Consider the following 18,323-nt stretch of genomic DNA (forward strand, 5'->3'; position numbering starts at 1 on the left):
TCGTGTCATTTCCATGAGGCTGGGAGGGCTCGGGGGGATGTCTGTGAATGTTAAAGGCACTTGTGTACCCAAGCAGTGAACATGCTGTCATTACCTCTGCAATGCCATCTGGCCAGCAGCAATGCAGCTAGAACCAGGGCTGTGCGCAGAAGAACATTTTACAACAGAAAGCAATTAACCGAATAAAGCCCTTTTTAAAATCCAGTAATTAAAAACAGTCCCTCCCCCTTGTTTTCCTTTTAAGCTGAAAGTTGCTGTTTACTCATTTGCTTTACAAAGTGTGCCTTGTTGTGGCTTCAGAAGAAATGAAAGTTTGAAGTGGTTAGAGAAGAAAGGCTTTGGGGCTGGTGCATTCCAGGCAGGGCGGAGGGGCAGGGGCTCTCCCGCCCGGCTTGTTTGTATTTGTTCTTGTCTACTCACAAGATCGCTAAACACACATTTAACAAGTGGTGAAACTGTCTACCAGCCTGATCTCTCCCAGGGTTCATGAGAAGAGGCCTGGCACATTAGCATCGCTGGGGGAAGGGGAGGGGGAGAACAGGCCTTTTGAAGGGTTGGTGTTTTGGGGCTGAGCGAGGGAAGGGCTCCCGGTGCAGGCCAAGTCGCAAACAAAGGCATTGTGTTCCCCGGAGCCCTGGGGACTGGCCCCGGGGGAAGGCCAGGGCCTCGCTTCACCGGGGATCGGTTTTCTCAGCCCAGCTCCTCTTGCTGGTTTAGCACGGGTGCAGCCTTGAGGGGTCGGACCCTAAGTAAGGACCCTTAGGGTGACCCTGCCCCTGACAGCCGAGAGCCAAGGAGCCCACCGCAGCATGGAGGGCTGCAGCGTTCATGCAGACCGTCCTGTACCGCAGCAGCCCACCTTGTCCGCATCGCCCTCTCCAGGTCCCAGACGCAAGAGAGGAGCAGATCTGTGTCCACCGACACTTAAGTTTCTGGGCCCTCTCTGTGTAGCCACAGGGGAGCCCTGACCTCGGTTTGGGCTCCTGGACGAGTCAGTAACCCCGGCTGTCAGCAGGGCTGGTGCAATATTAATTATCACTCATCGCTGCTTCTCTGTAAAGCGAGTGCCCAGTGCATTAGCATCATTATGGGTGGGGAAACTGAGGCATATCAAGGGCAGTCAGGACTAAAACGCTGGCGTCGTCTGACGCTAACCGTCGGGATGCACTGCCGAGTCTGGAACAGGAAGGCAATCCTGTCCCTGGCTCTCCTCCAAACCCGCTGACCTGGGGACACAGTGACAGAGCCGCCTCACGGCTGGCATTCACGGCTGCAGGTCCCAGCCCTGCTCTGGACACGGGCTCAGGGGGACAAGCACCATCTTACGGGGCAGAAGCTCTTGCAGGGAGGGCAGCACCTCCGAGATGTCCCGGCTGCAGGCCTGGCAGGTGCAGCCCCATGCTGCCCCATCCCACGGGGTTTGCACGGTTGCCCAAGCCGAGCCGCATTCCTGGCAGCGGCGGCAGGGCCGGGCGCAGACCCGCCGCGGGGCAATAGGCGTGAGGACACAGACAGCTGTGCCAGGGCGGCAAGGGTAGCGCCGAGTTTCAGTCAGGCCATGAGCAGATACAGGATCTGCCCTGTCCCTGCCTGGGGAAGGGTGAGGCCACGGGTTTGTGGGAAAATGTTGTTTTTCCCTCCCCTGGACTGCCCCTAGCAGTCGGCTGGGCCGGCTCTGAATTGTGTGGGCCGGGGAAGTCAGGGGGAGTTAACAATTGTAGTGCCTCTGGCTTGGAGCGGAGCCACGGCAAACAATCCTCTCCTGGCCGTGCTCCAGATCTGACAAAACACGGAGGTGCTATCGTATTCGTACCTACACGCTTTCATCCCAAATCACCTCCCGAAAGCCCTACATGGTTCTCCTCCCGTCTGTGATGAATCCCTCTGCTTAGCCACAGAACAAGACAGCCCGTCCACAACGCTGCAGCCAGGAATCCCGTCCAGCATCCCTGCGAGGCCTCTGCTTTTGAAATTACAGCTGTGGATCTGGCAGCCAGTGGTGGGACCTGAGGTTAGGAGGTGATGTTGACTGAAGACGTGCGGACAGGGCATTCCAGGCATGCACGGGGTTAAATCAGAGGTGTCAGTTCACGGGGAGGTAACAGATATGTCCTGCTCCTCTGCTGCCTCTGGCTTTCCAGAAGTGTTGCCCTCCCTCCCACATTCCAGCTGCTGCAGCTTTTCACAGCTGGCCGTTCTCAGGGGACATTTCCCAGAGCTGAGCAGGAGGGAGGGGAGGGAGCGGCAGTGGTCCCAGCACGGGAGGGGGGTTGGTGGCTGGGCTGACCGTCACCCACCCCCCTCCAGGGAACCTTGGGCTGGAGCCCTTCACCCCAGGAGCAGGCTGGCACAGGCAAACCTGGGCAATCCCAGGTCCCTGGCAGGGATCCACCCTCAGCCCTGGCCCGGAAAGTTTTTCCTGCTGCAGAGAAGGGACATCAATCTTTGCAGCTCACTTATTCCTTGGCCTCCGAAGCAGGGTAGCCAATTAGTGCTGGGTGTGATGGATGGCTTAGCCCCATCCTCGTGACACCCATCCTCTGGAAACAGCTCCCACCACGTAGAGGCACAGCCAGCCGTAGCGGGGGACGGCTCTCGCCAGCCTCCAGAGTCCCAGAGGGTCTCATAGGGGTCCCGGGGACGGGGATGGGGACAGGCACTGCAGCAATGCTTGCTGAGCTCCCAGAGACCGTGCAGGAGGGGAAACAGCCCCAAATGCTGGGCCGGGGTTGATAATTCAGGGCTTGGGGAGAGATTTCCCCTAATAATTCCCTGGCTTGGCTGTGGCAAAGCCCGTAGCTCTCTGGGGAAGAGCAGATCAGCTCCAGGCAGAGGTTGGTCACCCACTGTTTGTGGCTCTGCGCTTGGGGCCAGGCTTTGCCACCGCAAGGAAGTGTCTTGTGGGAATAGCTTGCACGGACGCTCGGTGAGAGGCAAGCAGGCGGCAGAAACCCCATTTCTGCACTTAGACCCCATCTCCCCTTCCCCGGCATCACCCCTTGTCCGCAGCGGGGTAGGTGTACCCGCTCTCTCCCGCGAGACGTGGGCGATGCTTACTGAAACCTGGCTTCCCTCGCACGCAGCTAAGCCCGTTTAATCCTTCCCTGTCGTCTCCATTGAACCGACCTGTGAGGGGTCTCAGCACCGTCTCTGTTCCGGCTGCTCCATGACGCAGCTAATCCTGGGGCGGTTGAGATGGCCCTCGCAATCCCCCGGGGCTCGCTGGGGGCGATTATAAACGACTCTCCAGGAGCACAGGCTGGAAAACGGATCCGATTACAGGAGAAGTGGGTTTTGGGGCCCCCGCTCTGTTCATAATGAAGTGTAATCCTAGAAAAACATGTTGCCAATTACACTTCAATTGAACCCAGATAATGATGCTTAGACAAGGCCCAGAAAAGAGGGAGTCTGGACAGTGAATTCCTTTCTAATGGAGAAGAAAAGTGTTCCTCCGTGGCAGGTCTGGGCTCCGCTTGGTTCAGGCTCGTTGTGATATGAGCAAGAGCCTGAAATAACCAATCTCTGGATCCCATTTAAATGGTTTTATCAGTGGAAAGAGTATTAATCTCTCAAAAACACATGTTTATGGGAAGTTTAGTTTGGAGATGTATGTATTTTCAACTGAAATCACTTTGGAAAGGGAGGAGGAGTGGGTCTCAAAATTGCTAAAATAACACATTTCTAATTCTTCTGGTTCAAAGTAACTTCATTTTGAAATGTAAGCTAATAACAGCTCGGTTTCTTGACCACTTTTTCTAGTGAAAATTAAAACAAAACATCAAAATTATAGAAACAAAGTGCTATAACCTAAAGCAAATGTTTTATTCTCTTTCTTTTTTTGGTTTACAAACACTTCTGAGACGTCAGTTTTCCACTCCAACGCAGGATGACTGGTTCAGGTCTCTGTTGTTTTACTTTGGGAGGGAGGACGGTGTGGTTCAGTCTCAAAAAACAGTCACGGGGGCCGTGCCTTGCTCAGCCCCTGTGTGCTGGGCTGGGGCAGGCGTGGGTGAAGGTCAGGCGGTAGCTGGCATTTGGCTTTTACAGGAGCTGCTTGCGAGGTGCTGGGGGATTGCAGACGTCTCAGGGTTGGCGGGTGCAGTGCGGGTGAGCTGGCAGAGATGGCTGAGGCAGATAGGGAGCACCCGACCACGCGGCTGGGTGCCTCCTCGCACAGGAGATGGGTGGCTTGGCTGGCCCGAGCGGCGACGGGCTGTTATCGCCGCCACGGTCTTTGCAAAAAGCTTTGGGAAATCCACGTGTTACCAGATCTCAGCGCTGATTATTTTTTTCGGAATAAAAGGCATTATTTTTGTACTGTGAAACTCCACTTCAGCTCTCTCCCTCCTCCCCTCTCTCTCTCCCACACGCACACGTTTTTGCTGCCTTGGGGGATTTGAGCAGCGCAGGGCTCTGAAAAACAGGCTCCTACCTCCTTCCCGCAAGCTCAAGGAAAGCGAGATGCTCCCTAGATGCCAGGCTGCGGGTCAAAGTTTCCAGCGTTATGGAATGAGACAAGAAAACAGCAATTCATCCTCATGTCATAAAACCTAAAGTTGGGCTTTGGGCGGTTTGTTTTACAGGGTAGGTCTCAAATGCCCTGGCAGTGCCACGAGCAAGCACTCGAAGATGCTCCAAGGCTGTGGGAGCGTGGCAGGGGGCTGAGCTCCTGGCAGGACCACTGTGGCACGGTGCCGGGGTGCCGAACCAGTCCCGATGCCTCCGAGCGTGGTGCCACCGCTGCCTTCCCGGCCTTCGGCCGTGGCCACTGATTAATCCCAGGCGAGGGCCCTTTGAGCGGCGTCCTCAAACAGCACCGCGCTTCGAATAAGCTGGTTTCCATCTGAATCATAAGTCTCCAAAAGTGCCTGCGCTGCGCAGAGCCGGGCAGACATGTGTGTGCGTGTGGGGCTGGATGTTGATTTTTCCCTGAAACAACTCAAGGCTTTATCAGTCCCATCTCTTTCCCACGGTTTTCTGTTGCCAGTGAGGTCACTGGTCCCTTTAAACTGGGGCTGAGGCCAATGTGCAGCGGGTGGAAGGGGGGCCGTGGGGAGAGGGGGGGCCGTGGGCAGAAGGGGGGGACATGAGACGGTTCACACAGACTGTTCCTTTTACAGGAAGACTTGGGATTTCGACCAGCGAGCGGGAGGAGGAGGAGGAGGAGGAGGAGGAGGCGGGGGGGGGGGGCTGGGAACCTGGGAGCGCCGGCGCGGCCGCGTAATCCGTCCCTCCCGGGAGATGTCTCATTAACCCATTAACCGGGGAGGCTGGGGACGTCCTGGGAGGAGAGCGAGGGAGAAGCCGGGGGTGTGAAAGGCAGAGTGCGGGCAGGGGAGGAGCCGTGCGAGGCAGGCACGCACCGGGGCCAGCTCCTCCGCGCAGCCCGGGGAGGGACAGCACTTCCCCGAGGACGGCGGGGAAGGACGGCGGTGGCCTCCGGGGGCCACGCGTGGGGGGCAACCTCGCCGAGCCCACCGGCCTCTCCCCCAGCGTCCCGCGGGGACGCGGCCGCCCGGGGTCGCCTGCGAGGATGAAGCGGCTGTGCGAGGAGAGCTCGTCCGACACGGAGTCGGACGGCACCATCGACGTGGGCCGGGAGGAGGAGTACAGGTGAGGACACGCTGCCGGCGGCAGCTCCCTCCCGGGGGACGGGGCCGTCCCACGGGCGGCCGGGGCGATGGGACGAAGTCGGGTTTTGGGGTCCATGCTGCCGGGCAGCTCGGTATCCTGCGGGGAGCCCGGGGCTGGAGCGGGGTCCCCGGCACCGGGCACGGCGCTTGCAGCGGCTCCCCGAGGGCTTCTCGGGGCGGGGGGGGGCGAGTCGATCGCTTGCCGGGGCATGGCACGGGAGAGCACCGGGCTCCGCCACGGACTCACCGGGAGTCGCCCGGCACCCGGCTTAACCCCTTCGGGCTGGGCTGGCCCTGCCTTGGGCAAGGACGGGCGGGGGGGATCGCTCCAGTGTGCAAGTGCGGGCTGATGCTGGCGTTAGGACTGACCCAGCGAGGAAACCCAAGTCGTAATACAAGGATTAAAGCTGTGTTACGAGCTGATTGCATTCAAGAAAATGCCTCATTAGAGCTAGAGCGATTGCCTTCTCCTGCCCGGTGGAGAGAAGGGCAGCTCTGATCTTCGTGAGCGGGAGCCCGGTTGCTCGCAGGTCTCTGCACCCCGAGATGGGGCAGTTCCCCCCCGGAGCAAAGGCACCCGTCAGCTGCCTGGATGCCGCTGCGGTCCCAGCGATCCGAGGGCTCCCAGGGAACGTGGAAGAAACACGGAGGTTTTGCATGAGAAACGCTTCTGCTCTGCTGATGCATTTGTAATGCACCAGTTGGGGCTTTGATCTTTATTAAAGAGGGAGCCCGTGCAGGCTGGCCGGCGAGGGGTGCCCCGCTTTAAGCGCGCACACTTCGCAGGCTCCATCCCATCCCTGCCGAGCTGCAGTCTGAGCTCCGGGGCTTTGCTGCTCGGTGTAGTGAGGCCAGGACCTCTGCGTGGTTCCTCAGCGATGTCCTCGGGCTTCGCACCACCTTCCCCTGGGCCGCGGCTCTGCTGGCAAAGGGCATCCCCAGCCACGCTCGCCGCCCGGGTTCCCGTGCTGTGTCAGCCGTTGGCGGGCATGCCCGGGCTCTGAGCGTGCAGACGGCGCTGGGGATGAAGGAAGGGCTCTGTTACGTGTTCTCATCCAAAAACCAGCTGCTTTTGAACTCTTGTTTCAGTAGCCAAGTGGCTCCCTCCCTCCGCGTCCAGCGAGGCCCCAGATGAATTTATTCCCTTTTACTGCTTGGCATCCTGAGCGGAGAAGTCGCCCTGCCCGGTGCCAAGCTCAGGTTCTCATGGGACTAAATTCATGAGTCTGCTTCTCACTGATATGGTCACAGGCGGAGCTGGGCATGTCCGACACGTAATGTCCTGCACAAATTCACTGACCCCTTATGCATTCTCCACGTGCATCAATATTTAAGCTACCTTCCTGCTGCAGGTGAAATATATCCCACCTCCTTACATCAGTGCGGCACACTGAGTCTGTAGTACCCCAATGGGTGAAATAGAGGAATTGTCATAATGTTTCATTTCAGTGAACAGTAACGATGAATTTTTTTATCTCTCTCTGGTGCTGCTAATATGTTTGTCTTCTCAAGCCAGTCGTAGAACCGGGCAGCGCTGTGATCTGATGGTGTTTGTATACGTTTATGTTGTTGCTCGTGTCACGCAAACACATGGCCAAAAGAGCTGTTCCTGCCCTGACGAGTTTACACCCCGAGTAACGCGGTCCTGCATGGGACGGTGGCGGATCGGGCAAAATGAAACACTTCCAGGTGGGGAGCGAGGTGGAGCGATTAGGGCAGAGGGAGGCAGTCGGGCTGTCTGGCCGGGGTTCCCAGCCCATTACCCATCGGTCGCGTGGTTTGGGCAAACCAGTTCCCCCGTAGAGCGGGGATGAGTCACTCCGGGTGTGAGGCTTGGTTCAGTGTGCGTAGCAGGTTTAGACTCTGGGGTCGCTGCAGAAGTGCAAGATGCTGCTTGGTTTGCGTGGGGTTTTTTTGCTTTTTGTTTTGAATGAACAGCCAAAGTTACGCTGTAAATTATAAAACCAAGCAAACAGCAATGCAGAAATTTTAATCATCAGAGAAATACAGTTATGGTATCTTTTATGTGGCTCAAATCTGTCAAACGTATTTTAAAAATATATTTTGCAGCAAGCTAGGTTTTTATATCCACATCTGGAACTGTAGCTCACAAAGAGCAACGCATTCAGACAGTTCTGCAAAGAAAGTTTCAAAATTCACTGTTACAGACTCCTTGAGCGTGTACTCCGCCTTCCTGTGCTGCCAGCCGAATTCACTACCTACCCCCTGCATGTATAACACCCCAGCATCCGTGCAGAGCCCGTTTTCACATCATACGTGCTCATTGTCTGTGTGTTTATGTATACTGGCCACGCATGTTCGTACTTGCAAAGCCAGCCAGCACCTATGGCCAGAGAAAGCCCACCCAGCAGACATTCAAATACAGTACCTGTATGGAGATGAGCGGAGCAGTCGGTAGAACGTGTTATTTCGTCTGATTGTGTAAAACCACTTCTGAAAGCACCTCGCTTGGGCCTAACAAAATGTATTTTTAATGGGCTGAGTTTGGTCTAGTTTTTGGCTTGCTGTGCAGACAGCTCTGTCTCCGCAGAAACATCTTTAATAGACTGCTATTAAAATGCTTCGTCAAACTGAAAAATATTTTGATTTGACGGGGTGAACCCAAATGCCCCTTTCCAGATTTGTATGTCTTACGCGGTCTCCGAGTCCCTCCGGAGCGCTGTGCTGGCCGGGGTTGCAGACTGCCGTCTCGCCTGCGTGTTAACATCCCTGCGCCGAGTTTCGTAAGGCACAGAAAGAGCCCCAAGCCAGTCCCGCTTTCCAGAGGGAGAAACCCCGCTCGGGGGAGGTGGAAAGTGGCCCAGCCAGCCTCCCCCCGAGCAGAGGGGTTTTGCTCCAAGGAGTTTCCCATGCCCGGTTATCCATCCTTGCAGAGACTTCACCTCCGTGGGGACCTAAGGCTTGAACTTTGCCTCCCCGTGCATGTCTAGTGCTGACCTTTGGTGTCTTTAGCCTCGCCCATGCCCACCAGGCACAGGATGCTTTGTGGAACCATTCTCTTTAGGCTGTCCCCCCCGTGTCCCTTGTTGCTTGAGCCAGAGCTGGTCCCCGGGGCTGTTGGCCAGCAGGCAGGATCCATGCTCCATCACCTCTGGCCGGGTGTTCCCCTTGCCCATGCCCTGGCCCCCCTCTGTCTGGTTCAGGGGTGTCCGTGCATTCAGAACATCATGGCCCACCCCAAAAATTGTGGTTTGTGAAGCGGCTCTCCAGGAAGCCCTCAGAAACCACATCAACACTGCCGTTAGCCTCACCCTGAGGAGCGACCAGCCCTTCGCTGCCGCCCTGGGTGGGAGCTCTGATACATGCTCGCGCTATCGCAGCTCCGAGATGCAAAGCCCTGCAGACAGGGCAGGCTCAGACATGAGAGCTGGGAGGTTCGCACATGGAGGAAAAAAAAGGCCATGACTGCGGAGCTCGGATCGCTGCTTTTCCAGCCCTGTGGAGATGCCAGCACAGGCTGAGATTGAGTGAGATGTGTGCCTGGCAGTGGATGGGCAGTTTGGTGCAGAAATCTGTCCCAGGCTGGTGGGACACTCTCGGAGGGGAGAGAGTGGGATTCAAGTGTCTGCTCGGCTCCCCGTCCCCAATTCCTGAGCTCTGTGTTGTGGGTAAAAATGAGATGGGAACCACAGAAGACGTTATTCGGCGGGGGGGGAAACTGCAGATGGCAAACGTGTGTAAAGCATATGTGCAACAGAGGTTTCTCTCCAGCTAGTGCAAGAAATGATTCCTTCTTCTTCCTTTTCAGCCATGTTTCCAGGTCTGTGTCTCCCACTACGACATCTCAGATACAAGCCAGGAAGAAGCGGAGAGGGGTGAGCCTCATTTGCGTTGACCAGGGTGGTTGTGCTGTGTCTCCCTGGGGGGTCAGGCTGGTCCCAGCTGTGTGCCAGGGCTCCCCGTGACATCCCCTGTGTGCGGTGGGGTGCTGTGGGCATGTCCTTCCTGTGGGGACACAGTGCAAAATCGACTTAACACCGTTCCCTGTTCTATCTCCTGCAGAAGTCTCCCCACAGCCAACTGGAGATTTTTTGCAGAGGTTTGGCCTCAAAGCTGGCAGAAAGGGGTGGAGATAGGGGTGGAGGAGAGCAATTTCACCTGGGGTTATCACACCAGTCAGTTAATGTTTCTTTGCTCAGCTTTTGCACCCAAAACATTTACTTATATGGCCCTGTTCAAAGCGCCTCTCTCAACCTGCCATAGCTGTTAATGAGGGCCTTAAACCTGTGAGCTCTGGCCGTAAATGACCGTGGTTTCTTCTCTCTGCTTGGAAATTTCCCGCAGATCATCGAGAAGCGGCGCCGCGACCGTATCAACAGCAGCCTCTCCGAACTGCGGCGCCTGGTGCCCACCGCCTTCGAGAAGCAGGTGTGTGTGTCCATGATTTCCACTCATCCTCCCGTGCGGGCTGCATTTCAGCAGTGTAAGGGTAGAGCCCTCAGAATGAGAAAGTCTGGAGCATTGCTATGTCTTTCTTATCATCATCACTTCAGGGAGTAAGTAGGTGGTGAAACTGGGTGGTAAAACAATATTAACAAATATTCAGGAGCCCTAGGGAGGATAAATTCAATCCAGAAAGTGTTTTGCAGATATGAAGATGCACAGAAATGGGGATTTTCAATTTGCATCGGGGGATCTTGGGAAGGAGCTCCATTTTCTACTCACTTGATGCAAAAAACAGAGCCAATGGCCTGGATGGATGCCCTGCTCCAATCTGAGCACTCCCGGGCTTCAGGAAGGTTTTGGGGAGGAGGTCATTGGGAAAAAAACAGCTCCTGAGAGGCACAAAACCCTAGACCATAAAACGATGAATTGCTCTTTTTTTCCTGCTCCCAACACACAGGGGTCTTCCAAGTTGGAGAAGGCAGAAATTCTACAAATGACAGTAGATCACTTAAAAATGCTTCACGCCACTGGAGGAACAGGTAAGAACTGCTCTTATAAGCATACGGGTGAGGTGAAGGTGAAAACCTGGAAGGAAAATTCCCCATCAGCCTCAGCAGCAAGCAGTATCTTGGTGCTGGTGTGCCTTGCTGACACCAGCCAGCACCAAAATGAACGCTGCCTTGCCTGCTTCCCAAGGGAAATATTTTTCGAGGGAGGGCAGATGGACGTTTCCTGCCCTGTTGTTTTTCTTATGTCTAACATATAGGTCAGCATCCCGTGCATACATTTGGAAGACTGGGGTATGTGGGATAGCAAGTCCCAAAGACCCACAGGGACAGCACCACTGCTGTTGTCACACACCCTGCTAAAAGCTGCCCAGCCAGAGACATGCTTAGTCCTGCTCAGAAATGGAGCCTGCTTCCAGAAAAACGATATTAAACTCTTTACCTCCTCCCTGGGATACATTTCCTGCAGAGGCTGAATTCTGCATGGGGACTCTGCAAATAAACAAGGCTTTTTTCCCTTTCTGTTCTTTTTTTTGTTTGTTTCTTGGTTGTTATAAGAAGAGAGAGGGAGCCCTGTGCAAAATTCAACAAAGGTCTTATTTGTACTGAGACCTCAGTACAGACCCTCTGTCCTGTTCCAGTTAACAGGATGGAGATCACAGCTCCAGTAAAGAAGCCTCTGGCTTGCTTACCACCCATTTTTGGCTTGCTGGGGACATTGCTGGCATCCAGGCTTTGGTTCAGAGCTGTAACTTGGTCTGGAACATTTGTTTAGATATTCAGTTTGACTGCACTGCAACAAAGGGCTGTATTGTCACGAGAGACCCCGTCAAGCAAAGTGGTCCGGCGCTTCGCTGTGCTGTGACATTCTCTGCTTTATTGCTTATCGTCTCATGAAGCTGCAAGTGGGGAGCAGAAGCCTAAAAATCAGCCATCGGTTGCGTTTTATCTTGTTGATTTTTGTGGCTTTGAGCTTTTTCGGCCCAGCGGTCTTGGTTCTGCCGCTGTCCTGTGCCCTTCAGCCAGACGTGTTTAAATGAAGTATAAAGATTGGGACCCAGGCGAAGTGGTGCTAAGCTGTGCATCAAGGAGACACAGAGTCCTGCTGTTCTGCAAGATCGGGGATGGTCCGTTTGTAAAGAGGGACCCAGTGCCCATCTAGCCCACAGTCGTGTCCAGCAGCGATAACTGATAAGAGTCTAATAGGCAAAATTTCTTCCTTCGTGAGCACAGTTAATGAAACCTCTTACTCGTCTCACATGCTGGAGTAAGAGGCTTCATGACCCTGGCAGTTTTATCCCGATGAGATAACCGCAGATGCTATTCTCATGCACGCAAACGTCCAGTCCTTTCGGACACCCACTTGGCTATCTGCTTCAGTAATATCACACGGCAGCAAAGTGCCTCAAGTGAAATACACAGTGCATTAGAGAGGGTAGTGAAATCAAAGCACATTCCTGAGCTCTGCACGGACTTACTGTCACCCGTGTCCTCTCCCCACAGGCTTCTTAGATGCCCGAGCTCTGGCCGTGGATTACAGGAGTATCGGCTTCCGTGAATGTCTCACTGAAGTTGTCAGGTACCTGGGCATCCTCGAGGGCCAAAATGCCGCTGACCCCATCCGGCTGCGACTCCTCTCCCACCTGAATAATTATGTGGCAGAAATGGAGCCTTCGCCTGTGGCCACTTCCATCCTGCCTATTCAGACCTGGCCATGGTCCTTCCTCCACAGCGCTGCTGGCCCTGTGCAAATCCCCAGGAGGGAGGCTGCTCCTGCTCCGGTTGTTTTGACTGCATCTTCCCTGGCTTACCCAAGCCCTGCTGTGAGGCCAGCCCCGCTTCGCCGTGTCCCCAGCGACATGCTGCCGTCCCGCCGAAGCTTCCTGGCCAGCAGGATGGCCTCTTCTAGCCGGAGGGCCCGAGGCACGGGCTCGTCTGCAGCCATAGCAGCCGTGCCCAGGATGCCATCGCCAGCGGGCGTGTTGAGAGAGGGTTCGTCCAAGAGCAGCCAAATCGCGACGTTCCTCTTCTCGCCAGCCTCCGCCGGCGTCCCTGTTCCACCGGCTTACACGGTGCCTCCCGCCTTGGGCGCTGCTGCACAGGGACCCGGGATCAGGGTTGGGACATCCAGGATCTGCCGCTCCTGGGCAACTGAAATCGGGGCTTTCTGACCCTCCCCTCCCCTTCGGAGACAGGAATTCTTCAGCACTCATTGCCCACAGGCCTAAGAACAAACTCAGCTGAAAAGGCATCTTTCCTGCTTTGCAGAAGCCAAGGATCCATAAAGAAAATTCTCTTTACTCTTCCATCCCTCCTCGCACTGCCTTCCTTGCCTCACCATCACACGTCCTCTCCCTCGTGATGCCTGCAACCGTAAATCACATCCAATTCAATGCACTTGTCTGCACGCGGCTATACTCCAGACCCTTCTGGCTGCAAGGGAGGGGGCACACGCAGATCCCAACCCTGTCCCTCCTCCAGCAAACCCCTCTGCAGAGCCCAGCGTTGCTCTCCTTTGGAAAACAGCCAGCCTTGAAATACTGTCTTATTTCCTTGGGGACTCAGAGCTGCCAGATAGAGACTTGCTCATGCTGATTCCCTGCGATATGTCCCCCAGCTGCAGCACCGAATTTTGGTGTGGTGGGACGGACGCAGCTCGCTCCCCTCCCCAGCACCACTGGCACCTGGCAAGGCAGGCTAGAGCCCCCCCAGCTCCCTTAACGAACTGGCTGCCTGCTAATCCCCATGCTTTCCTCACCGCATTACCAGCTTTTCCCACTTATGTGCCCTTAAGGTGGAGTGAGGCAACAGCTTAACAGAGCTCGTTCCCACAGCCGAGCTGAAATACCGCCGTGTCTGCAGGGCCTGTGCTGGGTCCCTGCACAAACCGTGCAGGAGCAGCCGGCCAGGCCGCCTGGGCGGAGGGAGGCTTCTGCAGCCCTTGCTCCGCACCGAGGTGCGAAGAGGCGAGACAGAGGATTTCAGAGGGACGTCTGTCATGGAGGGGAAGGCTCTGACGGCCAAAGTGAGAAGAAAAGCCCCTGTGCCAGTCTCCCTGCTGGAGCTGTCTCTCCTCCGTCCCCTGCTGAGCAGCCGTGACTGCAAAGGGAGGGGAATGGGTCAGACCAGCCTGCATTTGAAGTGCCTCCCTCATTCTCTCTTATCCCTGCATCCCTCACCCTCTCCTCCCGCAATGTCTCCGTTTTCTGTCTTCAGCACCATGTTTTGGTCTCACATTGTTCATCCCTGTCCCTGGGCCAGAATGAAAACCCACTGAGGTTTCACCACAGACCTCGGCAAGCTCTGGGTCTGCACTTGTCCTGATTCCCGAGAGCTTTTTCTGCCTTGGCCTGCGTGTCCCTAGATGACTGATGCAGCAGATATGCCTCTGCTCCTCCAGCTGTCCTCCCCTCCTTTCTTCTTTGGGCGGAAAGGAACAGAAACTTGAAGCTCTTGAGCCACCCTGCTCCTGTGCCATGTCCCTAACTCCCACAGTGGCCAGGGCAGGGTCTCCCAGTGCTCCTCCTCATCTGAACAGCCCCCGCTCCCTGCATCTGTGCCTTGACTTGCTGGGATACACATGCAGAATAGCATGGACCCAGTTGCATGCCCACCCCAAGGAGTATTGCCCACCTCTACAGCACTGTGACATGAAAAGAGAGAGAAGTGTGGAAAGGTCAGTGCAAAGAAAGGTAAAAAAGAGGGAGAAGACCTCTCTTGAATGGGAGAGGCTCTCCCCACGCCTCAGGTCAAACGCACAGCCGGTTAGACTGTGTGGATGAGCTGGTGTTTGCGTTCCTACAGATTATATCTGCCATGCGCATGTCAATGTATGTATCTGCTATTGTTTTGAAAGTCAGTCCCTCCCAGTTGTTTTGATGAAAGTCATCGCACTTAACACACAGAAATGCCTCTGCTACTTCTCCTCACTTTTGTCTTGAAGTGCCAGAATCAGCCAGGAACAACATATTCCCTTTTAATAAAGTCAGAGGAGGTCCTCTCAGACCCCAGTTGTTCCTGCGGCTGGTCGGCACGCTAGAGCTCACAGCAAGTAGCCCGGCCTCACTTTACACTGTGCAGAGCTGTTAGATTCACGAGCTGTGACATCCAGCAAAGGTGTCAAATAAAGTCTTTCAAACCCCTGTCCTGGTTGTGAAATGTAGTGTTGATGTGAATCTATTCTGCTAATCCATCCTGCTTGGATGACTGCTAGTTTTGCGGCAGGTGAGCTTTTGTTCCTGAAAAGCTTCAAAAAAGTTAAGATGTAGCTTGTAAGGTAACATCCCTGCTGGTCGTTTTATAGCTGCTGCTCTTGGTAACTCTGGTCCCATGACTTTCTACTTTACAAACCACTATGTGAGTCAAAATCAGCTGGATAGTCAGCAATGCTTGTCCTGAGATTGGCAATAATCCGTGGCTTGAGAACAAATAATTTCATTTAGCTACCAGCGTCCACAAAAATGTCAGGGAACAAATCGGGTCCAGCAGAGCCTTGCAGCCAGACGCCGAGGGCTCGCCTCGGTCTCCTGACCCTTTGCAAGCAGGACCAGAATAACCCCTGCTGCTTCTTGCTGTCGGGAAACGCTTTGGACTAAACAAAGAGCCACAGCTGAGAGCTTGTCTCTGTTCTGAGGAAAGGACCAGTAAATGATCCTGCTCGTGAAAGATGCTGGGAGAATTTTCCAGGGAATGGTGGGAATTCGACTTCCTTTCCCATAGCTCCTTCTCACTCCAAAATGCCTTTCAAAACCGCCCATAAATCCCTGCCTTAAGTGCTCTGTTGGGAATTGCTGGAAGGGAGCAACTGCAGCTGTGATGGAGTAACGCAGCATCCGTCTGGAAGCGGAGAGAAACTTCAAGAGCAATAATAGGGCTATTGATGATGGGTCATCCTGCTGGTGCCTGGGCTGCCCCGACCCGGCTGGAGGCGGCGGTGGGAGCTCAGTGCTCTGGTGTGGCCTTGGCCAGAGAGAGGAACCAAATTACCCTCCGTGGGAGGCAGGCATACAAACCAGCCCCGCGGGCTACAGTGGTAAAACAAAACAGAGACAGTGAAAAAAACCCACTTCCTGATCTCTGCTGATCAAACGGGAGCCAGAGCGGGTGGGAGGGCATCGGTTCAGGCCCGTGGGGTTTTCTCCCCACAGCAACATGGTGATTAGAGCAGTAGCCCGGGACTGGAGCTTCATTTTTTTTCCCAGGGTTTTCCTTAGCCTAAACATCTCCTCTTACACATCCTGGCAACTTTTGATCTACCCTGTAGGGGAAATCCCCAAACTCTCTGCGCACTCTCTTCATCTTCGTTCTTCAGGCAAAAAAACATAATGAAGAGGCCTATGGGAACGCGTGGGCTGCGTTCGGTGCAGTCCGGCTGGGGTTGCTCGGTGGCATGCAGCCGTGTTAAACACCCCTCCAGCTCCGACAGCGGTGAGGCTGGAACGAAACAGGGTCCTGATGAACAAGCCTTTGCCTGATACTTGGAGGGAACAAGGCCACTTACAGGCTGCGGGAGATTTGCTATGCAGCAGGTGCTCTACCAGCGAGCGAGTCCTGCTCTCCCAAACTTCCCTGCATGAAAAACGTTGCTTATCTCAGTTCTGCTGTTGCTTGCCCTGGGTGAAATGCTCTCCCTCCTGCGCTTCTGCGTTTTTCCACTTCCAGTGCAATCCCGGCCTGCCCTCTGCTGGTAAAATCCCAAAGCTAAGGAGGAGAAATCCTAACCCAGGGTCAGCATTTGGTTGAAAACTTGCCATCCGTGTTGAAAAAATGGATGATCTCTTATAATGACCATCAGCAACTGAGGTACGGCTCAGACACACGATAGCAGAGCAGCCTGGGAGGCCTCTGGGTGGTGGGTCTCACACCAGCATCATCGATGGGGATAAGCTGGTGAGACAAAGACGTTAAAAGATGTCACCTTTGTTCCAGGCACTGCTGTAGGTCTTGAGAGGGTGAACTGGGAGGATCTGGGGCATTGCTGGTCACCAGGAGCAGCTGCACTCGTGTGTTGAGGGTACCAAGAGCAGTGGCGTCCCTGCGTCAGTTTTGGGCCCTCGTGGGCAGAGGGTACCCCCAGCCCATCGGTTTGTGTCAGGATTGAAAAGGACTGAGGAGGACACAGGACCGTAGCTGTCTGCATGGTGTGCCCTGAGAGGGGACACAAACGTCAATAAATATGTTTCAAATAAAAGCCATTCTCAGTTGTAACCACAGCAGCTGCTTGCAGCCAAAGGGCGTTTTATGTGGAAACATGTTCTTCGAGCTCTGCTGTGTTTTGACTTTAGCTGTCAGAGCGGAGCCATGCCGAACTCCTTCCACAGCAAGACACTCGTCTCAGCCCGTCGTTTCCCAGCTGAGGAGACGCTGGGCTGCGGAGGACCAAGCCGTGAAACAGTGGCAGGCACCAGGCACGATCCCACCAGTGCATACCAGTGCTGCCTCCCAACACTGCTGGCCGTTGGGAAGAAGGTGATGAGCTCAGGAGGACGATGATTTGTGTCTTTAGAAAATAACCTGGACTGAAAACATTGCAAAATGTTACAATTTACTTTGCTATTGTTAACTTTTATTCTGCTACTCTCAATTATTCCACTGTAATGAAGGGATAGGTATCACATCCCATTTTTATGGTAACATCATATCCCACTTTTAAAGCAAATTAAAGGCAATGTAATGTAGAATCGAAAAGTCACAGCAGACCAGCTACCAGCCTCTGTAGACTATCTTAGTCCCCCTTAACAGGACACCCATGGCGCCCGAAGGTCACTGATGAATCACTGAATCCTGTGCTGCTGTGTCCTCACGCTCTGCTGAAGATGCTGCAAATAGATAATCACGGGTCTCCCTGGAGCTGAATCTCATGAGCGTGAAGCTGTGGGACAGTGGAGGGGGTGAATCCCTCTCTTGTTCCAGCGGCTTTCTTCTGCATTCAGAGTTGTTCAACCCTCACCCTGGGAAGAGGGACTGACAGCTCGCTTCCACGAGGGACATCGAGGACCCTTGGTCCCGCTCCAGGGCAGCCCATGATGTGAGCTGGCGCAGCGCCGGGGCTGCCGCAGGAACTCGCGCTGATTTGAGGAAAAATTATGCTCTGAAGAGGAGGAGGCTGTGGGAACGGCTCCAGCTATGGCCGCTTCTCACCTCACTGCCAGTGACACCTCCAAAACCATAGCTTGGAGCAGCGAGAAAAATTATCCCAGAGGAATTATTTGCTCCCCTGGTGCATTCCTCTACTTGTCCTGCTTCTTTACCTGGTCCCAGCACCATGGCCGCGTTCTCTCCAGGAGGCTCCCCTGGGCCCCTCATGTTTCGTGGTGGGACTGAGCTGCCCCACGAGACATCCACAGGCAGAGGATGGGGATGGTATGGAAAACAACCCCCAAAACGCCCTTCTGGCGGGTGTTGCTGTGGGTGCGTGTCCCTGCCAGCTGCCCACAGAGGATCGTTTCGCTCTAAATCTGGCCTGCCATCCCCGTGCAGGGACAAGACTTTGGTGTCACTCGAGCCGCCATGGAATCAGTACGTGAACTGAGCTGTGAGACTGCACAGCTGTGCTCCGAACGCCACCTGGGCGCCATTTTGCATGGCAACCATATAGATTTGAAGGATTAGGAAGCTGTTGCGCTTATCTATTGGCTTGGTTGCTGGCTTGGGGGAGGTGGACATCCTGAAGAAGTGAGGGGTGGATGTTGTTGGGCAGCTTGAGAAAAACCAGGTCTCGCTGAGGAGCGGTGAGGGGCCGGGGTCTGAAAGAGAGCGCCTGGTGGTGTGGCACCAC

The 18,323-nt window shown here is 54.9% G+C and overlaps 1 protein-coding gene across 2 annotated transcripts; it reads left to right on the top strand.

The window, feature by feature from the left end:
• Positions 1-5,380: 5,380 nt before the first annotated feature.
• On the top strand, positions 5,381-14,654 carry HEYL (hes related family bHLH transcription factor with YRPW motif like). 2 transcript variants are annotated; one of them, XM_072885081.1, is made up of 6 exons: positions 5,381-5,613; positions 9,403-9,469; positions 9,939-10,022; positions 10,498-10,579; positions 12,050-12,125; positions 12,279-14,654. In XM_072885081.1, the coding sequence occupies exons 1-6, from the start codon at positions 5,534-5,536 to the stop codon at positions 12,715-12,717; spliced, it is 828 nt and encodes a 275-aa protein (XP_072741182.1). In that variant the 5' UTR covers positions 5,381-5,533; the 3' UTR covers positions 12,718-14,654. The 2 variants fall into 2 exon arrangements, with proteins under 2 accessions (XP_072741182.1, XP_072741181.1); XM_072885080.1 differs by having other exon boundaries at positions 12,050-14,654.
• Positions 14,655-18,323: the final 3,669 nt, after the last annotated feature.

Source organism: Ciconia boyciana, chromosome 21 (genome assembly GCF_034638445.1).
Source record: "Ciconia boyciana chromosome 21, ASM3463844v1, whole genome shotgun sequence".
Taxonomy (NCBI): domain Eukaryota; kingdom Metazoa; phylum Chordata; class Aves; order Ciconiiformes; family Ciconiidae; genus Ciconia; species Ciconia boyciana.